This window comes from Zonotrichia albicollis, chromosome 33 (genome assembly GCF_047830755.1).
Source record: "Zonotrichia albicollis isolate bZonAlb1 chromosome 33, bZonAlb1.hap1, whole genome shotgun sequence".
NCBI classification, from domain to species: domain Eukaryota; kingdom Metazoa; phylum Chordata; class Aves; order Passeriformes; family Passerellidae; genus Zonotrichia; species Zonotrichia albicollis.
The window spans coordinates 2,411,643-2,439,360 of record NC_133851.1 but is presented as its reverse complement, the minus strand read 5'-3'; the positions used below and the strand labels follow the sequence as shown (position 1 = coordinate 2,439,360).

The 27,718-nt window shown below is 62.2% G+C and overlaps 2 protein-coding genes across 10 annotated transcripts; one reads left to right on the top strand and one right to left on the bottom strand.

Annotated features, from left to right (window-relative positions):
* Positions 1–33: 33 nt before the first annotated feature.
* Positions 34–23,024, top strand: FMNL3 (formin like 3). Of its 6 annotated transcripts, none has more exons than XM_074530643.1 (27): positions 34–276; positions 3,206–3,289; positions 3,384–3,464; positions 3,556–3,629; positions 5,978–6,061; positions 6,995–7,147; positions 8,272–8,380; positions 8,463–8,539; positions 8,645–8,738; positions 9,511–9,585; positions 10,498–10,608; positions 10,685–10,834; positions 10,947–11,048; positions 11,129–11,378; positions 11,549–11,617; positions 12,754–12,878; positions 13,917–14,119; positions 14,780–15,014; positions 15,095–15,163; positions 15,274–15,354; positions 15,436–15,565; positions 15,965–16,125; positions 17,972–18,073; positions 18,163–18,252; positions 18,346–18,457; positions 18,558–18,657; positions 19,906–23,024. In XM_074530643.1, exons 1-26 carry the CDS (start codon positions 130–132, stop codon positions 18,647–18,649), a joined length of 3,060 nt encoding a protein of 1,019 aa, XP_074386744.1. In that variant the 5' UTR covers positions 34–129; the 3' UTR covers positions 18,650–18,657; positions 19,906–23,024. The 6 variants fall into 6 exon arrangements, with proteins under 6 accessions (XP_074386744.1, XP_074386743.1, XP_074386742.1 ...); XM_074530642.1 differs by having other exon boundaries at positions 3,553–3,629; positions 10,688–10,834; XM_074530641.1 differs by having other exon boundaries at positions 3,553–3,629.
* ATG101 (autophagy related 101) lies at positions 22,663–25,892 on the bottom strand. 4 transcript variants are annotated; one of them, XM_074530648.1, is made up of 3 exons: positions 25,638–25,892; positions 24,260–24,545; positions 22,663–23,476 (listed from the first exon to the last, which is right to left on the bottom strand). In XM_074530648.1, the coding sequence occupies exons 1-3, from the start codon at positions 25,742–25,744 to the stop codon at positions 23,072–23,074; spliced, it is 798 nt and encodes a 265-aa protein (XP_074386749.1). In that variant the 5' UTR covers positions 25,745–25,892; the 3' UTR covers positions 22,663–23,071. The 4 variants fall into 4 exon arrangements, with proteins under 4 accessions (XP_074386749.1, XP_074386748.1, XP_074386750.1 ...); XM_074530647.1 differs by having other exon boundaries at positions 24,260–24,548; positions 25,638–25,891; XM_074530649.1 differs by having other exon boundaries at positions 24,260–24,548; positions 25,502–25,643.
* Between the last annotated feature and the right edge of the window lie 1,826 nt (positions 25,893–27,718).

The following is a 27,718-nucleotide window of genomic DNA, read 5'->3' as shown; positions in this document are numbered from 1 at the left end:
CCGAGCACCGGCAGCGCTGGGGCGGGACCGGGCGGGGCGGGCGGGGCGGGAGCGGGAGCGGGAGGCGGCGGCAGCGCCGGACACGACGGGCTGAACCTCCCCCACCGCCCCCCGGTGCCTGGGCCGGGGATGGGGAACGTGGAGAGCGCGGACGGGGAGGCGCTGCCCCGGGGCCCGGGAACACCGGCGGCCCCGGGGGGAGCCGGACTGTTTGCCCCGGGAAAGATGCCGATGCCGGAGCCCTGCGAGCTGGAGGAGCGCTTCGCCCTGGTGCTGGTGAGAGGCCGACCCCCGCCGCGCTCCCCCAGTTCCCGGTGCTCACCCTCCGTTCCCGGTGTGCCCCCGGTGGTGCGCTTCGCCCGTTCGCTCCGTCGGTGTTCCCGCTGAGCCCCGTCCCGGTTCATCCCTCCCCGGGACTCCTCCCGATGCGCTCTCCCGGAGCAGTTGGCGGGCACCGGGCACCGCCGGGACGGCAGCGCCGCCCGGAGCCGCCAGGGGCGGGCGGGGAGCGCCGGTGCCCCCGGGGATGGGCAGCGACCGCGGGGAACTCCCCAGCCGGGACAGCCCCGGGGGTGACGCCACTCCCGGTGCCACCGCGGGGGCCCCTGAGGCCCGGGGACTTTGCAAACCGGGAAAGTCCGGTCGGGGCAGCGCGCGGGGCTGGCATTCCCCGCTGGCTGCGGGGGTTCCCGGTTTCCCGGTGCGTGAAGTGGTTCCCGGTGGGCGCGGGTGCCCTGCGCGGTCCCCGGTGCGCTGTCACAGCCGGGGCGGTGCCCACCCCGGTGCCACCGGGACCACCAACACTGCCGAGAGGTCCTACCGGCGCTTGGGTGGCCCCGGAGCCGTCCCGGTGGCCCCTCGGCGGCGCCGGCTTTGTTTGGGTGGCGGGGGGGACACCGGGGATTGGTGACACCGGTGCCCCCCCGGCTCCGCCATCCCGGTGGGAGCCGCCGCCAGCGGAAGCCGCAGCCGGGCAGGAAATGCCGAGTGTGGTCCCACGGGGCTCTGGAAGGCGAAATCGGGGGCACCGGGGGCACCGGGGGACACCGGGGGCACCGGCGTGGGCGCGTCCCGCCGGTAACGAGCGGCTCCCGCCCGTCCCGCATCCCACGCGGGGCCTGTGGCGGGGGGGACACGTCCCGGTGGGCGACACCGGTACCGGGAGGGGGTCACTTAGCGGGGTGGTGGCACCTGCCTCCCCCAAAATGCCCCCGCGGCCATCGGTGCCGTCCCGGCTGCTACCGGGGGCGGAAAATATTCATTCCATCATGTGATGGGAGCCCGGCGGTTCCCGGAGGCGAGGATCCGCCCCGGAGCCCCCCCAACCTCCGGTGCCGCCGTTTCCCGGTGGGATTCAAGGCATGGGGGGCTCCCGGTGGGGCGGACGGCGGAGGGGAAGCGCCCGGCCGGGAGCGGCCGCGTTCCCACCACAAAGGCAGGAAACGGAGCGGCGGGAACGGCGGCACGGGCGGGCGGCGGCGCTTCAGAGCCCCCCGCGGGCGCCCCTCGCCCCCCGGCGGGGTCTCCGGGCGTCCCTTCCGCCGCCGGTCCCGGCCCGGACCGGGAATAACCGCGGAGCTGTGCGGAGGGCACGGTGCCCCTCGGGGGGGCAGTTTGGGGGGCACCGTGCTGGTGGTCAGTGTGTCCTGCTGGTGGTCAGTCTGTCCTGGTGGTGGTCAGTGTGTCCTGGTGGTCAGTGTGTCCTGGTGGTCAGTCTGTCCCGCTGGTCAGTGTGTCCTGGTGGTCAGTATGTCCTGGTGGTCAGTCTGTGCTGGTGGTCAGTCTGTCCTGGTGGTCAGTCTGTGCTGGTTGTCAGTCTGTCCTGGTGGTCACTGTCCTGCTGGTCAGTCTGTGCTGATGGTGGTCAGTGTATCCTGGTTGTCAGTCTGTCCTGCTGGTCAGTCCCTGCTGATGGTCAGTCCTTTCTGGTGGTCAGTCCCTTCTGGTGGTCTCTCTGTCCTGCTGGTCACTCTGTCCTGTGGTCGGTCAGTCCCGTGGGACCCTTGCCCAGCGCTCCCGTGGCCTGCCCCGGGCTCGGTCCCGGTTTCCCGTGGGATCGGGATGAGCGGGGCAGGGCTGGCACGGAGGGGAGGAGCAGCTCCTGATAACGGGGCTGCCCCGGGCTGTGTCACCGCCAGGGTGGCATCTCCCTCAGGGTGGCACCACCCAGAGCAATGCCATCTCCCTCAGGGTGGCACCACCCAGAGCAATGCCATCTCCCACCAGGGTGGCATTTCCCACCAAACTGGCATCTCCCACCAAGGTGACATCACCCACATGGACTGGCATCTCTCCCTGCAGTGGCATTGCCCACCACGGCACTCCCAGGCTCTCTGGCATCCCTGGTGCCCACTGTGGCACCCCGTTTGTCCTGTGCCACGTCCCACTGGGGTCTTCCCAGTGACCCAGTGCCAGGCCTTGTGCCCAGTGTCCTGGGGAGCTGGCACCGGTGCCTGGCCCCATGTCTGGTGTCCTGGAGTGTTGGCACCGGTGCCAGGCTTTGTGTCCAGTGTCCTGGGGAGCTGGCACCAGTGCCTGGCCCCGTGCCCGGTCGGGAGCGGAGGCTGCGGTTGTGGCACGGAAGCAGCTGCAGACAGGAAGGATGCGTCAGGGATGGAGAGATTTGGTGCCGCTGGTGCTTGGCACGTGGCCCTGGTGGCACTGCTGTGCCCATGCCACATCGGTGCCCGCTGATGCACCCTGGTGCCAGCCACTCTGGCTATGCCACAGCTCCGGGTGCCCTTAGAGGGGACCCTGTGGGTGCTTTTTGGGGCTGTGCCATGGGTCCTGGTGCCCCTTGGAGGGCACTATGGGTGCTTTTTGGGGCCACCCAAGCTGTGCCATGGGTCTCGGTGCCCCTTGGGGGCACTGTCCCCGTGTCCCTCAGGGTGACACCCACCTTGGTGCCAGCCACTCTGGCAATGCCACAGCTCAGGGTGCCCTTAGAGGGGACCCTGCTGAGCTGTGGGTGCTTTTTGGGGCCACCCAAGCTGTGCCACGGGTCTCGGTGCCCCTTGGGGGCACTGTCCCCGTGTCCCTCAGGTTGACACCCACCTTGGTGCCAGCCACTCTGGCAATGCCACAGCTCAGGGTGCCCTTAGAGGGGACCCTGTGGGTGCTTTTTGTGGCTGTGCCATGGGTCTCGGTGCCCCTTGGGGGCACTGTCCCCGTGTCCCTCAGGGTGACACCCCCTCTGTGTCCCCAGAGCTCCATGAACCTGCCCCCGGACAAAGCCCGGCTGCTGCGCCAGTACGACAACGAGAAGAAATGGGACCTCATCTGTGACCAGGTGGGGCTGGGTGGCCCGTGGAGGGTCGGGGGAAGGGACAACGCCGCTGTCCCAATGTCACCAATGTCACCAACACCCTCCTGTCCCCTCCCAGGAGCGGTTCCAGGTGAAGAGCCCACCCCATGCCTACATCCAGAAGCTGCGCAGCTTCCTGGAGCCGGGTGTCACACGCAAGGTGAGGGGGCTTTGGGGGGCTTTGGGGGGGGCCTTGGGGGGTTTGGGGGATCTGGGGGGACACAGCTCAGCCTTGCTGTGCCCCCCAGAAGTTCAGGAGGAGGGTGCAGGAATCCACCAAGGTGCTGCGGGAGCTGGAGATCAGCCTGAGGACCAACCACATTGGGTGAGTGGGGGGTCCCGGGGAGGGGCTGGGGGATCCCGGGGAGGGTTTGTGGGGTCCCAGGGAGGGTTTGGGGGGTCCAGACTTTGCGGTTTGTGGGGTGCAGAGTTCCGGATGGCTTTGGAGCCCCGGGGGGACCGCGGGGTGCTGTCCCCAGCCCCGCACAGCTGCAGGGGAAGCCGGAGGCGCTGCAGGAACTGGGGCCGGTTCCTGCCCCGGCCCGCGGGCCGCTCCCGGGGGCGGATGCCGGGGCGGATGGGCCGGTGCTGACGCCCTGAACGAGGCAGCGCGGCCAGATCCCCGTCCGGCTCCTCCCGACAGACCGGAGGGGCTCGGTCCGTTCCATCCCCGACCGGCCCTGGGATGATGCGCAGGGACCCGGGGGGTTTTGGGGACATCACCGGAGGGTTCCCGGTGGCACCGGCGTGCCCGGGGCTGCTCGTGCACGTGCGGGCTGCTCCCCGCCGCCGGCCCCGCTCGTCCCTGCCCACGGAACCCAAAATAGCAGCAGCCGGAGACAGGAAACGGGCTGGGGCTCGGGGGCTGGAGCGGCGGCAGGAAAGGGGCGGCCCCGGCGGGCCCCGGGGCTCCGTGACGCGCGGAGCTGGGCTGGGCTGGGCTGGGCTGGGGACCCCCGGTAATCCCACCCCCTGTACCCCCATCCCCTCCTTGCACCTCACAATTGCACCCCAAGACCCTCCCAAGGGTCGGGGTGAATCCCCCACCCCCTGTACCCCCACCCCGTGTACCCCCACCCACTCCTTTTCCGCGGGCACAGCCCCTCACAATTGCACCCCAACACCTTCCCAAAGATCGGGGTGAATCCCCCATCCCGTGTACCCCCACTCCCTTCTTGGCACCTCAAAATTGCACCCCAAGACCCTCCCAAGGTTCGGGGTGAATCCCCCAACCCCTGTACCCCCAATCCCCTTCTTGGCACCTCACAAGTGCCCCCCAAAACCCTCCCAAGGGTCAGGGTGAATTCTCCACCCCATGAATACCCCCATCCTCTCCTTGCACCTCACAATTGCACCCCAAGACCCTCCCAAGGTTCGGGGTGAATCCTCCACCCCCTGTACCCCCACCCTCTCCTTGCCCCCTGGGCACAGAACCTCAAGAGTGTACCCCAAGACCCTCCCAAAGATTGGGGTGAATCTCCCACCCCCTGTACCCCCACCCCCTGTACCCCCACCTCCTTCTTGGCACCTCACAATTGCACCCCAAGACCCTCCCAAAGGTCAGGGCACCCCGAATCCCCTCCTTTCCCGTGGGCACAGCACCTCACAATTGCACCCCAACACCTTCCCAAGGGTCCAGATGAATCCCCCACCCCCTGTACCCCCACCTCCTTCTTGGCACCTCACAATTGCACCCCAAAACCCTCCCAAGGGTCGGGGGGAACCCCCACCCCGTGTACCCCCATCCTCTCCTTGCCCCTGGGCACAGCAATTCAAGAGTGCACCCCAAGACCCTCCCAAGGTTCGGGGTGAATCCCCCATCCCGTGTACCCCCACTCCCTTCTTGGCGCCTCACAATGCACCCCAACACCCTCCCAAGGGTCAGGGCACCCCGAATTCCCTCCTTTCCCCTCAGGGGTGGGTTTAGGGGTGCAGCCCCATCACCGAGCCCCGTTTCCCGCCCGCGCCGAGCCCTCCCTGCCCTGCGCTCCTCTGATAACGCCGGCACTGCTGATAACGGGGGGGCTGCGCCCACCAGGGCAGTGCCCGCAGCGTGCCCGTGCCAGAGCGGGGGTGCCCGTGGTGCCGGGGGTGTTCTGGGGGGGTCCCCGTGTTGGAGAGGGTGTTCTGCGGTGGGTCTCTGTGTTCTGAGGGGTCTTTAAGTTGGAGGGGGTTGTTCTGGGGGGGTGCCCGTGTTTAAGGGGGGTGCTGTTCTGGGGGGGTCCCCGTGATGGAGGGGGTTCTGCTGGGGGGGGGTCCCCGTCTTGGAGTTCTGGGGGGGGTCCCCGTGTTGGAGGGAGTTGTGCTGGGGGGGGCTCTCCGTGTTCTGGGGGGGTTCCCGTGTTTAATGGGGGTGTTCTGGGGGGGTTCCCGTGTTTAAGGGGTTGTTCTGGGGGGGTCCCCGTGTTTAATGGGGGTGTTCTGGGGGGGTCCCCCTGTTGGAGGGAGTTGTGCTGGGGGGGGGTTTCCGTGTTCTGGGGGGGTCCCCGTGTTTAATGGGGGTGTTCTGGGGGGGTTCCCGTGTTTAAGGGGTTGTTCTGGGGGGGTCCCCATGTTGGAGGGGGATGTTCTGGGGGGGGGTCTCCGTGTTCTGGGGGTGTTCCCGTGTTTAAGGGGTTGTTCTGGGGGGGATCCCCGTTTCCCGCGGGCTCTGATGGGTTCCTGGTGCCGCAGGTGGGTGCGGGAGTTCCTCAATGATGAGAACAAAGGGCTGGACGTGCTGGTGAATTACCTGTCCTTCGCCCAGTGCGCCGTCATGTGAGTGGGGTCGGGGGTCTCTGGGTGAGGGGAGGGGGGTCCAGGGAGTCCTTGGGGAGTCTTTGGGGGTCCAGGGAGTCCTTGGGGAGTCTTTGGGGGTTCAGGGAGTCCTTGGGGAGCCTGTGGCAGCTCCCTGATAGCGCTGGGTCCGTTATCAGCGCCGAGGCAGGGAGGGAGCCGCGGTTTGTGAGGGATGCGGGAATGTCAGACCCTGCCCGGCTGCTCTGGGAATTGCTGAGCCACCCTCGTGCCTCTGCCCACCCCGCAGTGCCCACCTGGCACCTACTGCAGTGCTTGCATCTGTGCTGGAGCCCTGTGCCTGCTGCCAGAGCTGTGTGCCCGCTGATAGTGCCCTGTGCCCCCTCCCTGCCAGAGCCTTGTGCCCCCTGCCAGGGCCGTGTGCCCGCTGCCAGAGCTGCCAGAGCCCTGTGCCCCCCTTCAAAGCCCTGTGTCCACTGCCATATCCCTGTGCCCCCTGCCAGAGCTCTGTGCCCCCTGATAGAGCTGTGTGCCCCCCACCACAGCCCTGTGTCCCCTGCCAGAGCTGCCCGAGCCCTGTGCCCCCATTTAAAGCCCTGTGCCCCCCTCCAGAATTGTGTGCCCGCTGCCAGAGCCTTGTGCCCCCCTGCCAGAGCCTTGTGCCCGCTGCCAAAGCACTGTGCCCGCTGCCAGAGCCATGAACTCCCTGCTGTAGCCCTGTGCCCCCTGCGAAAGCACTGTGCCCACTGCCAGAGCCCTGTGCCCCTCACCACAGCCCTGTGCCCCCCTCCAGAGTCCTGTGCCCCCTGCCAGAGCCGTGTGCCCCCTACCAGGGTGCTGTGCCCCTCACCACAGCCCTGTGCCCCCCTCCAGAGCCCTGTGCCCCCCTTCAAAGCACTTTGCCCCCTGTCAGAGCCCTGTGCCACCCTCGCTCCACCCGTGTGCCCCCTCCAGGTTGGATTTTGAGGGCCTGGAAGGAGGTGAGGACGGTGCCCTGGAGAAGCTGCGCTCCTGGAGCAGGTCCATCGAGGATCTGCAGCACCCCAGCGCCCTGCCCGCCCCCTTCAGCAGCAGCCTGGCACGCTCTGCCCGCCAGACCGCCCTACGGTACGTGCCCGGGGGCATGGCCCACTCTGGGGGCACGTCCTGCCATGGGGTACGGCCTGTGCAGGGCTCTGGCTGCTTGCTGAGTGCTGTGCCAGTGTGCCATGCTGTGTGCCATGCTGTGTGCCATGCTGTGTGCCAGTGTGCCATGCTGTGTGCCATGCTGTGTGCCTGTGTGCCATGGTGTGTGCGATGGTGTCTGCCATGCTGTGTGCCAGTGTGCCATGCTGTGTGCCATGTCTGTGCCATGCTGTGTGCCGTGGTGTGTGCTGGTGTGCCATGCTGTGTGCCATGTCTGTGCCATGCTGTGTGCCATGCTGTGTGCCATGGTGTGTGCTGGTGTGCCATGGTGTGTGCCATGTCTGTGCCATGCTCTGTGCCAGGTCTCTGCCATGGTGTGTGCCAGTGTGCCATGTCTGTGCCATGCTGTGTGCCATGCTGTGTGCCATGCTGTGTGCCATGGTGTCTGCCATGGTGTGTGCCGTGTGCCATGGTGTGTGCCATGTCTGTGCCATGCTGTGTGCCATGCTGTGTGCCATGGTGTGTGCCATGTCTGTGCCATGGTGCGTGCGTGCCATGTCTGTGCCCTGCCATGGTGTCACTCCTCGCCCTGTCCCATGCCAACTGCATGGCACAAACGCAGCGCTGTGCCTCGCCCTTGGTGTGGCACTCATGCCACAACCTATTCTGCCTCTCTGCCCGCGCAGCCCTGGCACTGCCATCTCCCCATCCCGCCTGCCCTGTGCCCCCGCGGCTCCGCTCCCCCTGCTCTGGCTGTGCCCCCGTGCCCCGGGGTAATGCGCCCCGTTTCTGCTTCCAGGGCCGGGGTGCCCCTCTCTGGCTGTGCTCTCTCTCTGTCCCCTCCGTGCCCACCTCGCTGCTCGGTAAGTACCAGGGCCAGCCCCGTGCCCGCCTCTGCTCCGGGTGTCCGGTGCCAGCCCCGTGCCCGCCTTTGCTCCCCGTGCCCGCCTCTGCTCCGCCTCTGCTCGCTCTGTTCCTGTCGCCCTCTGGCTGCCTTTGTCCCTCCCAAATCCCATCTGGCTGTCCCCACGCTGTCCCCACGCTGTCCCCACGCTGTCCCCCCCGTCGGAGGTGCCACCCCACTCACCGTGTGCCCTGTCCCGCAGCTATGGCACGCTGCCCAGCCGCAGGGCGCTGAAGAACTCACGCCTGGTGAGCCAGAAGGATGATGTTCACCTGTGCATCATGTGTCTCCGGGCCATCATGAACTACCAGGTAGTGTCACCCCACGGTGGGGACACCGCTGTCACCGCTGCCACCACGGCTGACGCTGGTTTTGTGCTCTCCGTGCCCACAGTACGGCTTCAACCTGGTCATGTCTCACCCCCACGCCGTCAACGAGATCGCCCTGAGCCTCAACAACAAGAACCCGAGGTGAGGGAGGGTCTGGCAGGGTGGGACGGGGGTCCTGGAGCTGGCAGGGGGTGGCACTGATGGTGATGGTGGCACTGATGGTGATGATGGTGATGCTGTGGCCAGGATGAAGGCGCTGGTGCTGGAGCTGTTGGCTGCTGTGTGCCTGGTGAGGGGCGGCCACGAGATCATCCTGGCGGCTTTTGACAACTTCAAGGAGGTAAAAGGGGAGTGGGAGCAGGGATGGGATGGGGGGAATGGAGGAAAAAGGACCAGGTTGGGATGGGGGAAATGGAGGAAAAAGGACCAGGTTGGGATGGGGGAATGGAGGGAGACAGGACCAGGATGGGATGGAGGGAATGGAGGCCCCAGAATCAGGCTGGGACTGGGGAGCAGGACCTCGGGAATGGAGGAACTGGGGACTCCAGAAGCAACCTGGGATGAGGGACACCCCAAGAGAAGGTTGGGATGGGGGCACCAGGGTCCCCAGGAGCAATCTGGGATGAGGGACACCCCAAAAGAAGACTGGGATGGGGGAATGGAAGGAGACAGGAGCAGGCTGGGATGAGGGAATGGAGGCACCAGAATCAGGCTGGGTCTGAGGAGCAGGACCTCGGGAATGGAGGAACTGGGGACTCCAGAAGCAACCTGGGATGGGAGAAACCCCAAGAGAAGGCTGGGATGGGGACACCAGGGACCCAGGAGCAATCTGGGATGAGGGACACCCCAAGAGAAGGTTGGGGTGGGGACACCAGGGACCCAGAAGCAATCTGGGTCCCAAGAGAAGGTTGGGATGGGGGCACCAGGGACCTCAGGACCAGGCTGGGAAGGGGAATCTGGAGTGCAGGTGATGAAGGGATCATTCATGAGGAATGGGGGAGTCTGGGAGCACCAGGACCAGACTGGGATTAGGGAAGTGGAGCCCAGGAGATGAGGGGAGGGTCAGTGGCTGGGGGGGCCACGCCAGGTGAACCCCATTTCTGCCTGCCCAGGTGTGCAAGGAGAAACACCGCTTTGAGCGGCTGATGGAATACTTCCGCAACGAGGACAGCAGCATCGACTTCATGGTGGGACACCCCGTCCTGGGCGAGGGGGAGGCTCTCTGGGGGGCCAGGAGGAATCCTGGTTATTGGAATTAAATACCAATATAGCCTGATGGAACGTGCCTGGGCTCATCTGGCCATGGCTGCTTGACCAAAGGTGGCAGCTGTGGTGGTTTCACCTCAGAGACACTTTTGGCCAACTGGATATTGCAGCAAAAGTGAGGGTGCCACCTCAGGGGTCTCTTCCCTGACTGATCCATCCCCAGGATGGAGCTGCCCCACGTTGGACACCAATATATTGGAATTAAATACCAATATATTGGAATTAAATCCCAATATAGCTGGATGGAATGTGCCTGGGTTTGTCCAGCCCTTGCTGCTTGACCAAGGGTGGCAGCTGTGGTGGTTTCACCCCAGAGACACCTTTGGCTGGCTGGATATTGCAGCTGGGTGCTTGGGACAAATCCAGGCTTGCAGGAGCTCAGGTTTACCTTGGTGGAGAAGCTTTAAGGCCATGGTGAAGGAAAAGGAGTCGGTTCTGATGGAGGGTTTGGATCCAGAGCTTTATTCTGGCCCACAGGCCTCTGAATGCAGCACCAGCTCCAACAGAACTCCCTGACCCTGTGGTTGCTGTTCCTTTAACCCTGGGGAGAGGGGCAGGGAAGGGGTTGGGATCCCACCAACCAGGTAAGGGAGGAGAAGTCTCAAGGGACAAATGACACCTGGACAGCCCAATGTCCCCCAGGGCTGAGAGGCATCTTTTGAACTCTGCCAATCACACGATGCCCTTTCTGGAATGCCAAGATTGATGGACAGCACTCAGCAAGGGACAGGGGAGAGGAAGGGACAGGTTGTTGGCACACCTGGGGAAAGAACCAGGATGGACAGGCTGTTCCATCACGCCACAACACCTGGTGACACCAGCCCTGCCTGCAGGTGGCCTGCATGCAGTTCATCAACATCGTGGTGCACTCGGTGGAGGACATGAACTTCCGCGTGCATCTCCAGTATGAGTTCACCAAACTGGGGCTGGAGGAGTTCCTGCAGGTATGGGGGGGGTCGAGGGTCAGGGGAACTGTGTTGGGGGGCCCCCCCATCCTTGATGGCGCCTTTGTGCCCATAGAAGTCGAGGCACACGGAGAGTGAGAAGCTGCAGGTGCAGATCCAGGCGTACCTGGACAACGTCTTCGATGTGGGGGGGCTGCTGGAGGATGCTGAGACCAAAAATGTGGCCCTGGAGAAGGTGGAGGAGCTGGAGGAGCACCTGTCCCATGTATGTGAGCACGGGGGGGGTGTGGGGTTGTTCCTTGCTGGGTCCCAGGGAGGTCAGAGGTGACAGCGGGGCTGTCCCTGAGCTGCTGTCACAGCCGTGTCCCTCTCCTCAGCTAACGGAGAAGCTGCTGGACCTGGAGAACGAGAACATGATGCGGGTGGCAGAGCTGGAGAAGCAGCTGCTGCAGCGAGAGAAGGAGCTGGAGGTGGTCAAGGTGTGCTGAGGGGGGCTGTAGGAGCTGTGGGGAGTGGGGAAGGGTCCCAGTCCCCCCAGTCTGACCCTCGCCGTCCCCAGGAGACCTACGAGCACACGAGCCACCAGGTGCACACGCTGCGCAGGATGATCAAGGAGAAGGACGAGGCTTTCCGGCGGCACTACGGCTCCGAGCCGCCCCCGGTGCCCGGCGGGGCCGAGCCGCCCCCTCCGCTGCCCGAGCCCTCGGAGGAGACCCTGCGACCCCCGGTCCTGCCCCCCGTGGAAGCCGCGCCCCCCCCGCCGCCCCCTCCGCCTCCCCCGCTGCCGCCCCCCGCGCCCCCGCTCCCAGGTGAGGATGAGGAGGAGGAAGAGGAAGACCCCGGGGTACCCAAAGCTGGGGCAGCTCAGAGCTGGGTGTGCCCAGGGGTGGGAGGGGTCTCAGAAAGGGATGTCCGTGGTGCTGGTCTGGGTGGTGCCCAGAATTGGGGTCTCACCTCCCCTCCTCTGATGGCTCCACAGGGAAGTGTCCCCCGGCCCCGCCGCTGCCCGGGGCTGCACCGTCCATCGCCCTCACCGTGGGGCTCTCAGGTACGTGGGGATGAGGGGGAACACGGGGTGGGGACAGGGACAGGGGATGGGGACAGGGGACGGGGGACAGGGGACAGTGCAGGGACCGTGGGGACAGGGGACAGTGCAGGGACAGGGGACAGGGCAGGGACAGGGGACAGAGACAGGGGACAGTGAGGGTGTGGGGAGCAGGACAGTGTGAGGACAATAGGGACAGGAGGATGTGGGAACCATGGGGACAGGGATGGTATAGGGACTGTGGGGACAGGGACAAGGGACAGGGGTGGTGTGAGGACCGTGGGGACAGGGATGGTGTAGAGATTTTGTGGGCAGGGAGGACAGAGGAACTGTGGGGACAGGGACAAGGGACAGGGAGAATGGGGGGACCATGGGGACAGGGATGGTATAGGGACTGTGGGGACAGGGACAAGGGACAGGGAAGGGTTGCAAACTCTAGAGTGCTGGGCTTGCAATCCTCAAGGAACACCTGCTCAGAGACCCCAGCATGGGGTGGCCTAGGGGTTGACGACACCAGGCTGAGGTGGCTCAGGGTGGGCACAGGACATGTCCCCATGCCCTGGGGTTGATGACACCAGGCTCAGGTGGCTCAGGGTGGGCACAGGACATGTGGGTGGCCCAGGGGTTGATGACACCAGGCTCAGGTGGCTCAGGGTGGGCACAGGACATGTGGATGGCCCTGGGGTTGATGACACCAGGCTCAGGTGGCTCAGGGTGGGCACAGGACATGTGGATGGCCCTGGGGTTGATGACACCAGGCTCAGGTGGCTCAGGGTGGGCACAGGACATGTCCCCATGCCCTGGGGTTGATGACACCAGGCTCAGGTGGCTCAGGGCGGGCACAGGACATGTCCCCATGCCCTGGGGTTGATGACAGCAGGCTCAGGTGGCTCAGGGTGGGCACAGGACATGTGGGTGGCCCTGGGGTTGATGACAGCAGGCTCAGGTGGCTCAGGGTGGGCACAGGACATGTGGGTGGCCCAGGGGTTGATGACAGCAGGCTCAGGTGGCTCAGGGTGGGCACAGGACATGTCCCCATGCCCTGGGGTTGATGACAGCAGGCTGAGGTGGCTCAGGGTGGGCACAGGACATGTCCCCATGCCCTGGGGGTGCTGAGCTGGCTCCCACCCCGCTGGCAGCCATCCGGATCAAGAAGCCCATCAAGACCAAGTTCCGGCTGCCTGTGTTCAACTGGACGGCGCTGAAGCCCAGCCAGATCAGCGGGACGGTGTTCAGCGAGCTGGATGACGAGAGGGTGCTGGAGGTGAGCCCAGGACCCCTCTGTGGCCACATTTCTCTTCACAGAATAAAAACAAGGCACAGCTTCCCTAGGATAATTCTGGGATTCACATTCTCTGAAGCTCAGAGAAAGGAAAAAAAACCAGTTCTTATCTCAATTGCTGCTCCTCTTGTTGTTCACGAGTGGGGTGCGTTGTGGAAGATTCTTTACCTGGAGGGAATTGGTAATTGGATTCTGGTTATTTGGTCAATTATTCTGGTCAATTTGATTAATTGACCAATTGAATCCAGGTGTGTGTGTCGGGACTGCTGACGGTCACAAGATTCTGTGCAGTGGAGTTGAGTGTTTGGCACATTCGGTTTAGATTAAGTAATATAGTATAGAATAATATACTGTAATATAGTAGAGAATATACTACAATATAGTATATTATAATATGCAATATAGTATAGTAATGTAGTATAGAATATACTAATATATAGTATAGAATAATATAGTAATATAGTATAGAATAATATCCTGTAATATAGCATACAATATACTATAATATAGTATATTACAAGATTTAATATAGTATAGTAATATAGTATGTAATATACTAAAATATATAGTATATAATTTAGTAATATAGTATAGAATATACTATAATAGTAATATACTAATACAGTATAGAATAATATACTGCAATATAGTATAGAATAAACTATAATATAATATATTATAATATGTATTATAGTAATACAGTATATAATATAGTAATATAGTAGAGAATAATACAGTATGGTATTAAATATAATATAATATAATATAATATAATATAATATAATATAATATAATATAATATAATATAATATAATATAATATAATATAATATAATATAATATAATATATAATATAACAATAGTAATATAGTATAGAATATAGTAAAAAAAATAGTATAATAGTAATATAGTATAGAATAATACAGTATAATAAAGTAATTAATTAGCCTTCTGACATTATGGAGTCCTCCTCTCCACGTGGGCACGCCCAGCCCCAGTTCTGACCCCCCTCACCCCCCAGGACCTGGACCTGGAGCGCTTCGAGGAGCTGTTCAAGACCAAGGCGCAGGGCCCGGCGCTGGACCTGGTGTGTGCCAAGAGCAAGGCGGCGCAGAAAGTGGCCACCAAGGTGACCCTGCTGGAGGCCAACCGTGCCAAGAACTTGGCCATCACCCTGCGCAAGGCCGGCCGCAGCGCCGACGAGATCTGCCGGGCCATCCACACGTATGGGCTGCGCTGGGGGGGCAGAAACGGGGCAGGGAGGGTCAAAAATGGGGTGCAGGGGGTAAACAGGGGCCAAAGGGGCTGGTTGGGGTGCAAGGGGTTTGTTTGGGGTGGCCTCCACTGCTGGAGGACAATGGTGCTGAGGTTCTAGTGGCTCAGAGGGCAGGGAGGGTCCGGAATGGGGTGCAGGGGGGAGACAGGGGTGCAAGAGGGTTGGTAGGGATGCAAAGGGGTTGGTTGGGGTGCAAGGGGGTTGGTTGGGGTGCAGATGGTTTGGCTGGGGGGCAGCGTGGCTGCTTGGGGCTCAGGGGGACCTAGGCAGAGTTCAGGGGGTCTTGGCGGAGGAGCAGCGGGAATTTTTTGGGGTTCAGAGGTGCCAGGCGGGGTGCAGAGAGACTGTCTGGAATGCAGAGGAGCTTTTTGGGATGCAGGGGTCTGGCTGGGGGTAGAGGGATCAACAGAAGAGCCAGGCAAGGTGCAGAAGGACTTGGCTGGGGTGCACATGGTTTGATTGGGGTTCAGAAGGTCCAGGTGGGGTACAGAGGCCCAGGCAGGGTGCAGGGGCTCTGCCTGTGGTTCAGGGTGCCCAAACAGGGATCCAGGCTCCCCAAACTGGGCACCTCTGGGGATCCGCTCCCCAACACTGCGGTGCGGGGGCAGGTTCGACCTGGCGACGCTGCCGGTGGATTTCGTGGAGTGCCTGATGCGGTTCCTGCCCACGGAGGCGGAGGCCAAGGCGCTGAGGCAGTACGAGCGCGAGCGGAAGCCGCTGGAGGAGCTGGCGGACGAGGATCGCTTCATGCTGCAGTTCAGCAAGGTGGAGAGGCTGCCCCAGCGCATGGCCATCATGGCCTTCCTCGGCAACTTCGCCGAGAATATCCAGATGCTGACGCCGGTACGGAGCTGGGGAGGGGGAGAACTGGACCTGCTCCACCTTGAACCCCAGCTGAGCCCCCCTGTGCTGTCCCCCTGCAGCAGCTCAACGCCATCATCGCGGCCTCGGCCTCGGTTAAGTCGTCGCAGAAGCTGAAGCACATGTTGGAGGTGGGCTGGGTGGGGATCCTTCATCCAGCCTCGCTGTAGCTGGGTGAGGGGGTTCCTGTGGGGGTTTCACTCCCTCCTGACCCTCCAACTCTGCTGCTTTGCCCCTGCAGATCATCTTGGCACTCGGCAACTACATGAACAGCAGCAAACGCGGCGCAGTCTACGGCTTCAAACTGCAGAGCCTGGACCTGGTGGGCAGCCCCTCCCCGGCTCCCTGGGACCCTGAGGGTCCCATCCCACAGCCCTGACCCCCTCCCCAAATCCTCCTGCAGCTCCTGGACACCAAGTCAACCGATAGGAAGATGACATTGCTGCACTTCATTGCGTTGACGGTGCGGGAGAAGTACCCAGAGCTGGCGACCTTCTGGCAGGAGCTGCACTTTGTGGAGAAAGCTGCAGCAGGTGCCCTTCAACCTGTGATTATGGCTCCACCTTGCTGTCCCGACTTCCCAGAGCCACTGACGTGTTGTCATTATAGTGCAAGAGTTCTATTGTCATTACATTGCAAGGGTTCCATATTGCCAGAGTTTTGTACCTCCTTGATGTTTCTCCTGTAGGCAGCTTCTCTAGGCACTCTCTTCCCTATTCTTACAGTAGCCAACTGACTCCGGTTCCCACCAATCCACTCTTTTATAACACTCTTCTTATTGGCTACAGGTGTGGCCTGTTAACATCAGGCCTGCTCCTAATCTTTACTAATTGGTTCAGCTGCAATTCTTTAGGGGCTAAGATTACATTCTATACCACCTTCATTTACCCATACTGTATCCTCCTGCACTGACCCATCCCGTGTCCCTGCAGTGTCCCTGGAGAACGTGCTGCTGGATGTGAAGGAGCTGGGCCGGGGCATGGAGCTGCTGCGGCGGGAGTGCGGGCAGCACGAGAGCGCGGTGCTGCGCGGCTTCCTGGGCGGCAGCGAGGGGCAGCTGGAGCGGCTGCAGCGCGATGCGCGCACGGCCGAGGTGAGGGCGGCTCACACCCGGCCTGGCACCGGCCACGGGCACGGCTGGTCAGCCACAGCTGGCTCTGCGTGGTCCTTGTGCACATCTGGTCAGCCACAGCTGGCTCTGCATGGTCCTTGTGCACATCTGGTCATTGAAACCTTGCTCTGCAAACTCCTCGTGCACAGCTGGTCAGCCACACCTTGCTCTGCATGCTCTTCTTGCACCCCTGCTTTCCTCTGCATGTTCTGTGTCTTTCTTCGTCATCCACACCTTGCTCTATGCAGCCTTTGTGCAAACATCTTGCTTTGCACACTCCTTGTGCACATCTGCTCATCCAAACATTGTCTTGCATGGTCCTCGTGCACAGCTGGTCAGCCACACCTTGCTCTGCATGCTCTTCTTGCACCCCTGCTTTCCTTTGCATGCTCCATGTCATTCTTTGTCATCCACACCTTGCATGGTCCTTGTGCACATCTGCTTATCCACACTTTGTCTTGCATGGTCCATGGGCACACCTGGTCATTGAAACCTTGCTCTGCATGGTCCTAGTGCACACCTGGTCACTCACACTTTGTCTTGCATGGTCCTTCTGCACAGCTGGTCATCCACACCTTGCTCTGCATGCTCTTCTTGCACCCCTGTTTTCCTCTGCATGCTCTGTGTCTTTCTTTGTCATCCACACCTTACTCTATGCAGCCTTTGTGCGGACATCTTGTTTTGCACACCCCTTGTGCACATCTGGTCACCCACACACCTTGCTCTGCATGCTCTTCTTGCACCCCTGCTTTCCTTTGCATGCTCCATGTCATTCTTTGTCATCCACACCTTGCTCTGCGTGGTCCTTGTGCACATCTGCTTATCCACACTTTGTCTTGCATGGTCCATGGGCACACCTGGTCATTGAAACCTTGCTCTGCATGGTCCTTGTGCACACCTGGTCACTCACACTTTGTCTTGCATGGTCCTAGTGCACACCTGGTCACCCACACCTTGTCTTGCATGGTCCTAGTGCACACCTGGTCACCCACACCTTGTCTTGCATGGTCCTAGTGCACACCTGGTCACCCACACCTCGTCTTGCATGGTCCTAGTGCACACCTGGTCACCCACACCTTGTCTTGCATGGTCCTAGTGCACACCTGGTCACCCACACCTTGTCTTGCATGGTCCTTCTGCACAGCTGGTCATCCACACCTTGCTCTGCATGCTCTTCTTGCACCCCTGTTTTCCTCTGCATGTTCTGTGTCTTTCTTTGTCATCCACACCTTACTCTATGCAGCCTTTGTGCGGACATCTTGCTTTGCACACTCCTTGTGCACATCTGGTCACCCACACACCTTGCTCTGCATGCTTCTCTTGCACTCCTGCTTTCCTTTGCATGTTCTGTGTCTTTCTTCATCATCCACACCTTGTCTTGAACAGTCCTTGTGCACATCTGGTCACCCACACACCTTGCTCTGCATGCTCTTCTTGCATTCCTGCTTTCCTTTGCATGCTCTGTGTCATTCTTTGTCACCCACGCCTTGCTTTGCACACTCTTCTTGCACCCCTGCTTTTTCTCTGCATGTTCCGTGTCCTTCTTTGTCATCCACACCTTGTCTTGCATGGTCCTTGTGCACGTCTGGTTCTGCTCCTGGCTCTGCAAACTTCTCGTGCACATCTGGTCACCCACGCCTTGCTCTGCACACTCCTTGTGCACTCCTGCCTTCCTTTGCATTCTCTGTGTGCATTCCTTGTCACCCACGCCTTGTCTTGCACACTCCCTGTGCTCTCCTGCCCTGCTTTGCCCACACGTGGTGCCCACCATGCCTTGCCCTCCCCCTGTGCCGGGCACTGCCCGTGCCTGACCCCGCTCCTGTGCCAGGACGCCTACAACACCGTGGTGCGGTATTTCGGCGAGAGCCCCAAGACCACCCCACCGTCTGTCTTCTTCCCGGTCTTTGTCCGCTTCATCCACTCCTACAAGGTGAGCTGGGGCCAGGAGGGGGTGCCCTGCAGGTGAGTGGCACCATGGTGGGGGAAATCTGACCCCTGCCCACCTGTGTGCCCCGGCAGGACGCGGAGCAGGAGAACGAGACGCGCAAGAAGCAGGAGGAGGTGATGCGGGAGAAGCTGCTGGCACAGGAGGCTAAAAAGCAGGAGAAGGTTGGTGGAGGCAGCCACGGGGTGGGCTGGGGGGTGGGGGGCACGGAGGGGACCCCTGTGTCCCTCACCTGGCCCCCTGTGCCTCCCTCACAGCGGAACAAGTGGCAGCAGCAGGAGCTGATCGCAGAGCTGCGGCGGCGCCAGGCCAAGGACCACCGGCCCATGTACGAGGGCAAGGATGGCACCATCGAGGACATCATCACAGGTATGGCCCCCTCGGCCCCCCTGGCCCCCTGCCCTGGCCCTGCCAGCCACGGGGGCTGACGTGTCCCTGTCCCCCCCGTCCCCTGCCCGTCCCCCCGCAGCGCTGAAGAGCGTCCCCTTCACTGCCCGCACGGCCAAGCGGGGCTCCCGCTTCTTCTGCGACCCGTCCCACCACGACGAGTCCAGCTGTTAAGAGCCCAGGTACCACCTGCATGCCTGGATCCCCTTGGATCCCACCTGGATCCCCCTGGGTTCCCCCTGAGCCCCGCATGCCCCCTTCTGCACGCCCCCCTCCCTGCATGTTGCCACCCCAGGGTGTCTGGTGTGCCCCAGGCCTTTGGATTGGGGCAGGATCTTAATGCAAGGCTGGATCCCAGTGCTGGATCCCAGCACAGGATCCTGGTGCAAGGCTGGATCCCAGCAGAGGATCCCAACACAGGATCCCAACACAGAGCTGGATCCCAGCACAGGATCCTGGTGCAAAGCTGGATCCCAGCAGAGGATCCCAACACAGGATCCCAACACAGAGCTGGATCCCAGCACAGGATCCTGGTGCAAGGCTGGATCCCAACATAGGATCCCATTGCATGGCTGGATCACAGCACAGGATCCCAGCACAGAGCTGGATCCCAGCACAGGATTGTAGTAAAAAGCTGAGTTTCAACACTGGATCCCAGTTCGAGGCTGGATCCCAGCACAGGATCCCAACACAGAGCTGGATCCCAGCAAAGAATCCCAGCACAGAATCCCAGTGCAAAGCTGGATGCCAGCAAAGGATCCCAACAGAGAGCTCGATCCCAGCAAAGGATCCAGGTGCAAGGCTGGATCCCAGCACAGGATCTCAGAGCTGGATCCCAGTTCAAGGCTGGATCCCAGCACAGGATCCCAGCACTGGATCCTGCTGCAAGGCTGGGCCCTGGCACAGGATCCCAACACACAATCCCAGTGCAAGGCTGGATTCCAGCACAGATCCTTCTGCAATATTGGATCCCAGAGGGGGGTCACTGGGTCCCGGGGCAGGATCCCAGTGCACTACTGGGTCTCAAGATGGGATCCCAGTACAGTACTGGATCCCACACTGGTATCCCAGTGCACTACTGGGTCTCAAGATAGGATCCCAGTAAGGACAAGGTCCCAGTGCAAGACTGGATGCCAGGCTGGTATCCCAGTGCACTCCTGGATTCTGGGCAGGATCCCAGTGCAAGACTGGATGTCAGGGTGTGGTCCCAGTGCACTCCTGGATTCTGGGCAGGATCCCAGTGCAGTACTGGATGCCAGGGTATGGTGCCAGTGCCCTGCTCAAGCCCAGAGCGGGGATCCCAGTGCATTGCTGGGTCCTAGGCCAGTGCCTGGAGGACTCAGCCTGTGGTGCCTGTACTCTGGGGGGGGTCACCTGGGCACCCCCAGGTGTCCCTGGCTCTGTCCCTGACTGTCCCTTCCATCCCACAGCCCGAAGGTGGATCCGCCTGTAGCCCAGCAAGGCAAAGGAGCCCGACCGGGGGGCAGGGGAGGACCTGGGGCTGCCTCAGCCCCTCCTCACCCCCCTCTGCCCCCCAAGTGCCCCGTGAGGCTCCGTCCTGCCCTGACACCGCGTGGGACAGGGCCAAAATGTGCCACCATTCCCACAGGTGACATCCCTGTGCCCGGGGAGACCCTGCAGCCCCTGCCCACCCAAGGCAGAGGCCAAATCCATCTCTGGTGGAGCCCCAGCATCAGGAGCTGATTCATGGGGTGCTCCCCTCCCCGTCAGGGTCCCCCTGTTCACTGGGGGGGCTCAGAGCCCCCAGTCCCACTGCAGGGACCAGAGGGACCCCTCCACCCCGCGCTCGACACTTTGACCACTGATGTGAACACTAAGTGCCAAAAAAAAAGGGACCAAAGCCAGGCTGGGGGGGCACTGGAGAGGGGCAGGATGGTGCCCCCCACCCCAGGACCCCCCGACCATTCCCCCCACCACGGTGACTTTTTGTACATGTGAAATATATGGAGTCTTTTACATGGGCAGTGCCTGATTTGGGGGAACGTGGTGGGGGCACAGAGGCAGCCCAGGAGGTTTGGGGGCCTCCCCAGGCTGTGGTTCTGTGTTTGGGGGGGGACAGGGAGGGGGCACAGAGATGTGCAGACATTTGGCAGAGCTTTGCAGTGCTGTTATTAAAGCTGTGGGGTTAAGGAGAGGGGGGACCTGGTTTGGGGAGGAATTGGGAGCCCCCCACACCCCCAGCCCCATTCCAGTGTGGGGTGGTCCCAGTTCTCCCCACTTTTGGTGGCTGTGGGGGACTGGGAACAGATTGGAGGCTGGGAGGGGCTGCAGGGGGAGCAGGGTGAGGTCCCAAAGGACTGGAGGGGCAGGGTGGCAAAAAAGGCTTGTGGGGGTGGCCATGGGGTGCTGGGAGGGGCAGGATGTGACCCCAAACCCTCAGCAGTGGCACAAAGTCCTGGCCTCCCTCGCTGAGCCCCAGCAGGCCAGGGATTAGCCCTGAAACAGGGAATAAAAGTTTTCTCTAATCCTCTTGGGGGGATTACCAGCACTGCCACACCCAGGGTGGGATCTGGCCCGGCCTCAGCCCCCCCAGCGCCGCCGCTGACCTGGGACCTTTTAATCCACCCACACAAACCCCCTGCTCCAGCCTGGGGATCCTCGGAGATGCTGTGGGCAAAGATGCTGCTGTCTGGCCGTGTCCATCCGTCTGTCCATCCATCCATCCATCCATCCGTCTGCCAGGTTTAGGCAGGTCCCACCTGCCCTCAGTGACATCCAGGCACCCGAGTCCCCAGCGCTCAGGGCAGGATCCCAGTGCACATCCCACTCCATCCTCGAGGGTCACTGGAGATGCTGCAGCCAAGGGCACTGCTGTCCGGCCATGTCCATCCATGTTGATCTGTGTCCATCCGTCCGTCCGTCCATCCATCCATCCGCTGCTCAGGGCAGGATCCCAGTGCACATCCTGTTCCCAAGGGTCACTGGAGTTGCTGCAGCCAAGGATGCTTCTGTCCAGCCATGTCCATCCATGTCCATCTGTCCATCCACTGGGCTCACTGCCCATTCCTTACATCCACCCACACAAGCCTCCAGCATTGTCCCACACTTTCAGGTGCTACAGGCAAGGACACAGCTGTCCATCCACACCCAGCCGTCCATCTGTCCATCTGCCACTCAGGGCAGGATCCCAGTGCACATCCTGCTCCATTCCCAAGGGTCACTGGAGATGCTGCAGCCAAGGACGCTCCTGCCCAGCCACGTCCATCTGTGCTGGTCCGTGTCCATCTGTCCATCTGCACCCAGCCGTCCATCTGTCCATCTGTGAGGCTCCGGCCGGTCCCTACGTGCCCTCGGTGGCAGGGTCAGGCTCAGACAGGCGCCGCTCGCCCTGCGCCGCGGGCGCTGCCAGGCTCTCGGCCTGCAGGAGCAGGTTGCAGCCGAGGAAGAGGATGGCGAAGGTGACAGCGAGGCAGAGCACCAGGACCACGGCGATCTGGGCGGCCTCGCTCAGCCCCGTGTCCTCACGGGTGGCGTTCATGTCCCCCTCCTCCTCCTCCTCCTCCTCGCCTTCCTCCCGGGAGCGGAGTGTGGCGGTGACAGACGCGAGGGTTTAAGTGATGTCAGGAACTCTCTGATCCTCCCTCCACGGCCCCCCTCACGCTCACTGGCACTGGGTGCCCCCCCGGCAAGGGGCAGCAGCTTTGCCCCGCCCTGGAGCCCCCCTGGAGGGGTGCAGAGTCCTGCAGGGAAGGGGGAGTCACCCCAGCCCCCTCCTGAGGTGCCCTGGGGGGCAGCTGGGGCTCCCCATTCTGGCTGTCCCCACTGCAGGCACTTGGCCCCACAGCACTGGGGTGCAATGGGGAGCCCATGGCTCAGGGGACCCCCAGCTCAGCCCCATGGTGTGAGTGTGCCATGGGGACCCCCAGTTCAGCTCCATAGCACTCAATCCCCCATGGGGACCCCCAGCTCAGCCCCACAGCATTGGAGTCCCCCAGCTCAGCCCCATTACACTGGGGACCCCCAGCTCAGCCCCATGGTGTGAGTGTGCCATGGGGACCCCCAGCTCAGCCCCGTTACACTGGGGACCCCCAGCTCAGCCCCACAGCAATGGGGGATCCCCCAGCTCAGCCCCTTGGTTTTGGATGTGATAGGGACCACCAGCTCAGCCTCAGCATCCATTCCCCCCTCCCATGGCTCCCACAGCCAGGACATGACCAGGCTCTGTGTGAAAGCAGAAACTCTTTATTTTTGGGGCAGCTCTGGCCCCCCAGGGACAGGAGTGACACTGGGGACAGGTGGTGATAAGGGACACGGCCAGCACTGGCTGTGTGGCACCAAGTGTGCTGCAGAGGGGTGGGTGGGGTGTCACCCTGACCCCCAGCACCCTCTGCCAGGCCCCAGCACCGCTCAGGGCTGGTGCCACCCTTGCCCTGAGGACTCACCCCGGTCATCAGCCAGGCCGGAGCCACTGAGCCAGTTCTCCAGGATGGACAAAACCAAGGAGCAGCAACCCCCAAATTACAGGCTAGGCCAAGCCAAGTTCCTCCCAGAAGCTTTCTGGAGGTGAAGGAGGGGATCCAAGCAGAGTCACTGCCCCAAAAGTGCCACGGTGACCCTGCCTGGGTGCCACCAGCCCTACAGCGCCAGCGTGTCCTTGATGAGCCGGCGCATGGTGGTGGTGACCGAGGTGCCCAGGGAGTCCGTGATCTGGTAGGAGATCTTGTACAGGTAGGGCTGCACGTCCTTCAGGCTGGTGTCAAAGACATTGTCCACCTCGGACTGGGTGGGCATCTTGGGCAGGTACTCGTGGCGGTTCATCACCTCCACGATGTTGATGATCTTCTCGCAGAGCTTCTCCCCCACCTTCTCGCGGCAGATCTGCCGCTCCTGCTCGTTGGCCAGGTTCACCACGTTCACCTTGATGGTCCACAGCTCCCAGGGAATGCACTCATCCGAGAAGGGCCACCGGGATTTCTTCTTCTGGTAGAACTCCAGGGAGATCTGCCCCATGCCGTCGGAGCCGGAGCTGCGCAGCGCGTCCTGCGGGGCAGCACGGGGGTCATGGGGGAGCAGGGACTGACCAACCCTCCCCAGGCACACCCCACTGGGGTTTACAGAATATCCTGAGCTGGAAGAGACCCCCAAGGATCATCCAGACCCCCCCCCCCTGTGCCTGAGAGCGGTGTCCAAACACTCCCTGAGCTCTGGCAGCCTTGGGGCCATGACCACATCCTGGGGAGCTGTTCCAGCCCCCAATCACCCTGTGGGGGAAGGAGCTTTTCCCCAATATCCATCCAACCCCTTCCCTGCCACAGCTCTATCCATTCTCTCAGTGCTGTCACTGTCCCACGGAGCAGAGACCAGAGCTGCCCTGGGGATGAAGCTGAGGAGTCTCCTCTCAGTCTCCTTCAGCCCTCAGCTGTTATCTTTTATATCAAGAGTTCTGTTATCATTATAGTGCAAGGATTCCATACCCTCAGAGTTTTGTGCCTCCTCGATGTTTTCTGTAAGCAATTCCTCTACACACTGACTCTTCTTGGTTCTTGCAGTCATCATCTGAGTCCAGATCCCACCAATCCACTTTTTTATACCACTTGTTCTTATTGGCTACAGGTGTAGCTCCTAATCTTTTACTAATTAGTCCAGCTACAACTCGTTGGGGGATAAGATTACATTCTACACCACCTTAATTTACCATATGTATCCCCCTACACTGCTCATTTTAATCCACCCACACGAGCCCCCTGCTCCATCCTGGGGCACCTTTGCAGATGTGTGGCTTCCCTTTAACCCCTTTCACGCTCCCCATTTCCCTCCTCTCACCTTAAACTCCCCCACAGCCTTGCGGAGAGCGCGGTCGAGCTCCTCGGAGGAGACGCGCACGTAGGCGAAGTCGATGAAGTCGCAATCCACGTCCTGGGTGCCCACGGTGCCAATGGAGTAGGTGCCCTCCTTCTTGTAGTGGAACTTGCCGGTGCTGCGGTGCAGCAGGACGGTGTGGAGCACGGCCAGCATGGCCTCCTCCACCTGCCTGCCCTCCACCGACACCTCCAGCACCTCGGCGCGGCAGTTCATGGCGGGGCCGGCGCTGGAGGGGCCACAGCAGCGGCTGCTGAGGGGACACGAGGGTGGCACGGGGGGGTTGGGTGCTGCCAGGCTTGGGTGACAGCCCCTCTGCCACCCCCCTGTGTGCTGGTGTCCTGGTAGCCCACAGGGAGCCACCCAGGTGTCCTGATTTAAATCCCCTACATGTCAAAAACACCCAGGCACCATTGGTACAGACTCCCACCATAGCCCCAGATGTCCTGATTTGGGTCCCCCACATGCCACAAGCATCCAGATATCCTCGGTACAGACCCCCTGTAGCTCCTCACAGCCTCAGATGTCCTGATTTGAGTCCCCCACATGCCAAAAGCATCCAGACACCCTTGGTACAGACCCCACAGAGACCCAGATGTCCTGATTTGAGTCCCCCACATGCCAAAAAAATCCAGGCACCCTTGGTACAGACCCCACAGAGACCCAGATGTCCTGATTTGAGTCCCCCACATGCCAAAAGCATCCAGACACCCTTGGTACAGACCCCCTGTAGCCCCAGATGTCCTCATTTGGGTCCCCCACATGCCACAAGGATCCAGGCACCCTCGGTACAGGCCCCTCACAGCCCCACAGAGATGGGGTTGATTGAAATCTCTCACATCCCACAGATATGGGCCCTCGCAGAAGCTCAGGGGGGTCCAGACTGGGTGTCCCAAAGGGATCCAGGTGTCCCAGATGGGACCCAAATGTCCTGGTCGGGTCCCCTCATGGATCCAACACCCCAGAAGGGACCCAAATATCCTGATCGGATCCTCTCAGGGATCTAATACTCTGAGGGACCCAAATGTCCTGCTCAGGTCCCCTCACGGACCCAAATGTCCTGCTCAGGTCCACTCATGGATCCAATACCCCTGAGGGATCCGGGTGTCCCCATACGGGCCCACCTCCACCTCACAGGAGCCCGGGGGATCCCGGCTGGGTCCCCCAAAACACCACACAGGCACAGACGTCGCGGCCCGCGCCCACCTCAGTCTCCCACGGAGCGCCTCAGGCTCCCTCCAGGCTGGAGATCCCGGTCTCCCCTCAGTCCCTGCGCCCCCTCAGCCCCGGCCAGGCCCCGGTCCCCGCTCGGTTCCCGGGCCCGGCCCCGGACCCCACTCACCGCCCCGGCCCGACCATCTGACGGCACGGAGGAGGGAAGTGGATCATCCCATCTGCGCGGGGGTGTGCAGAACACACCACAGGCATCGTAGCCACCCTTCCGGCCATGACCACCGTGTTTCATCACTCCGAACTTGATTCCTTTAATATTTTTCCCTTTCGGTGCCGTTCCCGCCCGCAGGGTGTCACCGGAGGTGGACAGGCCGTTTCGAGTCCGCGGAGACCCCTCTTCGCTGCTTGGTTCGTTCCAAAAGGGACATAGAGCTGGAATGCCGCAGCCCAGAGCGTCTCACCTGCTCCATGGCGCCCCCTCTGCTGGAGGCTCCTCGGAGGTACTGCAGCGGGGCCGGTGTCCCCCGCTGACCCCTGCGGGGACAAGGCGACAACGGGGGGGACACGCGTGGGGACACCGGACACAGGGGCAAGAGGGACACCTGGGTATGAAGGGACACAAGGATATGGGACAGCAAGGGAAATAAAGAAAGGGGGGATACAGGGACAGATGGACACAAGGGACAGCGTGACACAGGGGGACGCGGGATAAAGGGACATGAAGACTAGAGGGACAAAGGGACAGTGGGATGGCTGGGTATGGGGATAGGATGGACACGGGGACACGTGGATATGGGGTGCAGTGGGAGCAGGGACATGGGGACTTGGGGGACACAGGAACAGGGGATGGATGGACATGGGCACACAGGGAAAGGGGACATTTGGGGCACTGATCTGCCATCCTGCCATGGGGACACACGGCTCGGTGTCAGTCGCAGCAGGAATGTGGCCGTGTCACCGTGCGGGCACACACCGACACAGCCGCGTCTGTGCCGAGCAGCCCCGGGCCCGCCCGCCGGTTCCACGGAGCTGCTTCACTCGGCCCTGCCGGTACCGTCCCCGTCCCTCCCGCAGCAGCCCGTGCCGAGGGAACAGGGACAGCGATGGGGACAAGGTGGCAGAGGGCAGCTCTGAGCTGTGGGGAGGGGACAGAGCAATCGCGCCGGTGCCAACCCGGTGCCCACCGTGCCCCGCTTCCCGTTCGCGGCCCCGCCGTGCGTCAGCGCTGTCCCCAGGCGGGGGCGGCGGCGGGGGGGACAGAGGGACCCTTGTTTTGTGGCACTGCTGGCGCCCCCGGCCCCGTGACTCAATGTGGCCCTTGTTCCGAGTGTCCCCGTTCAGTTTGCTCCGGGGCCAGGCTGTCCCCAGCAGCAGGAAGGCGACAAGCCGGGGGACACATCAGCCACGCGTGTCACCCTCCTGCTTTGGTGTCCCCGGCTCTGTCCCCAACTCCTGGGCTGGGGACCCCAAACGCTGCCACCACCCCCCCGCCAGGGCTGGCCCTGCCAGCGGCCGCGTCCCCAGGAACACGAGCGGGGATCACGGTCACGCTTCCCGGTTATTTTGGGGAGGATAAATCAGGCGGGCGACAGGTGCGGGGCAGCGGCAGCCGGGGGTGAGTGACGGTTCAAGGGCAGCGCCGTGGGCAACGTGAGGCTCCGGAGCCGCGGCTGTCCCCGGCTGTCCCCGCTCCGGAGCCCCGGCTGTCCCTGCTCCGAAGCCCGGGCTGTCCCCGGCTCTGGAGCCTTGACTGTCCCCAGATCCACTGTCCCCGGCTGTCCCCGCTCTGGAGCCTCGACTGTCCCCGACTGTCCCCGGCTCCGGAGCCCCGGCTGTCCCCGGCTTGACATCCTGGCTGTCCCTGGTTTTGGCATCCCGGCTGTCGCCGTCTCCGGAGCCCCGGCTGTCCCCAGATGCACGGGCCTGGCTGTCCCCAGCTCTGGCATCCTGGCTCTGGAGCCCCAGCTGTCCCCGGTTTTGGCATCCCGGCTGTCCCCAGCTCTGGAGCCCCGGCTGTCCCTGGCTCCGGAGCCCCGGCTGTCCCCAGCTGTCCCTGGTTCTGGAGCCCCGGCTGTCCCCAGATCCACCGGCCCGGCTGTCCCCAGCTCCGGATCCTCGGCTGTCCCCGGTTTGGCATCCCGGCTGTCCCCAGATCCACCGGTCCGGCTGTCGCCGGTTTGGCATCCCGGCTGTCGCCGTCTCCGGTGCCCCAGCTGTCCCCAGATGCCCCGGCCTGGCTGTCCCCAGCTC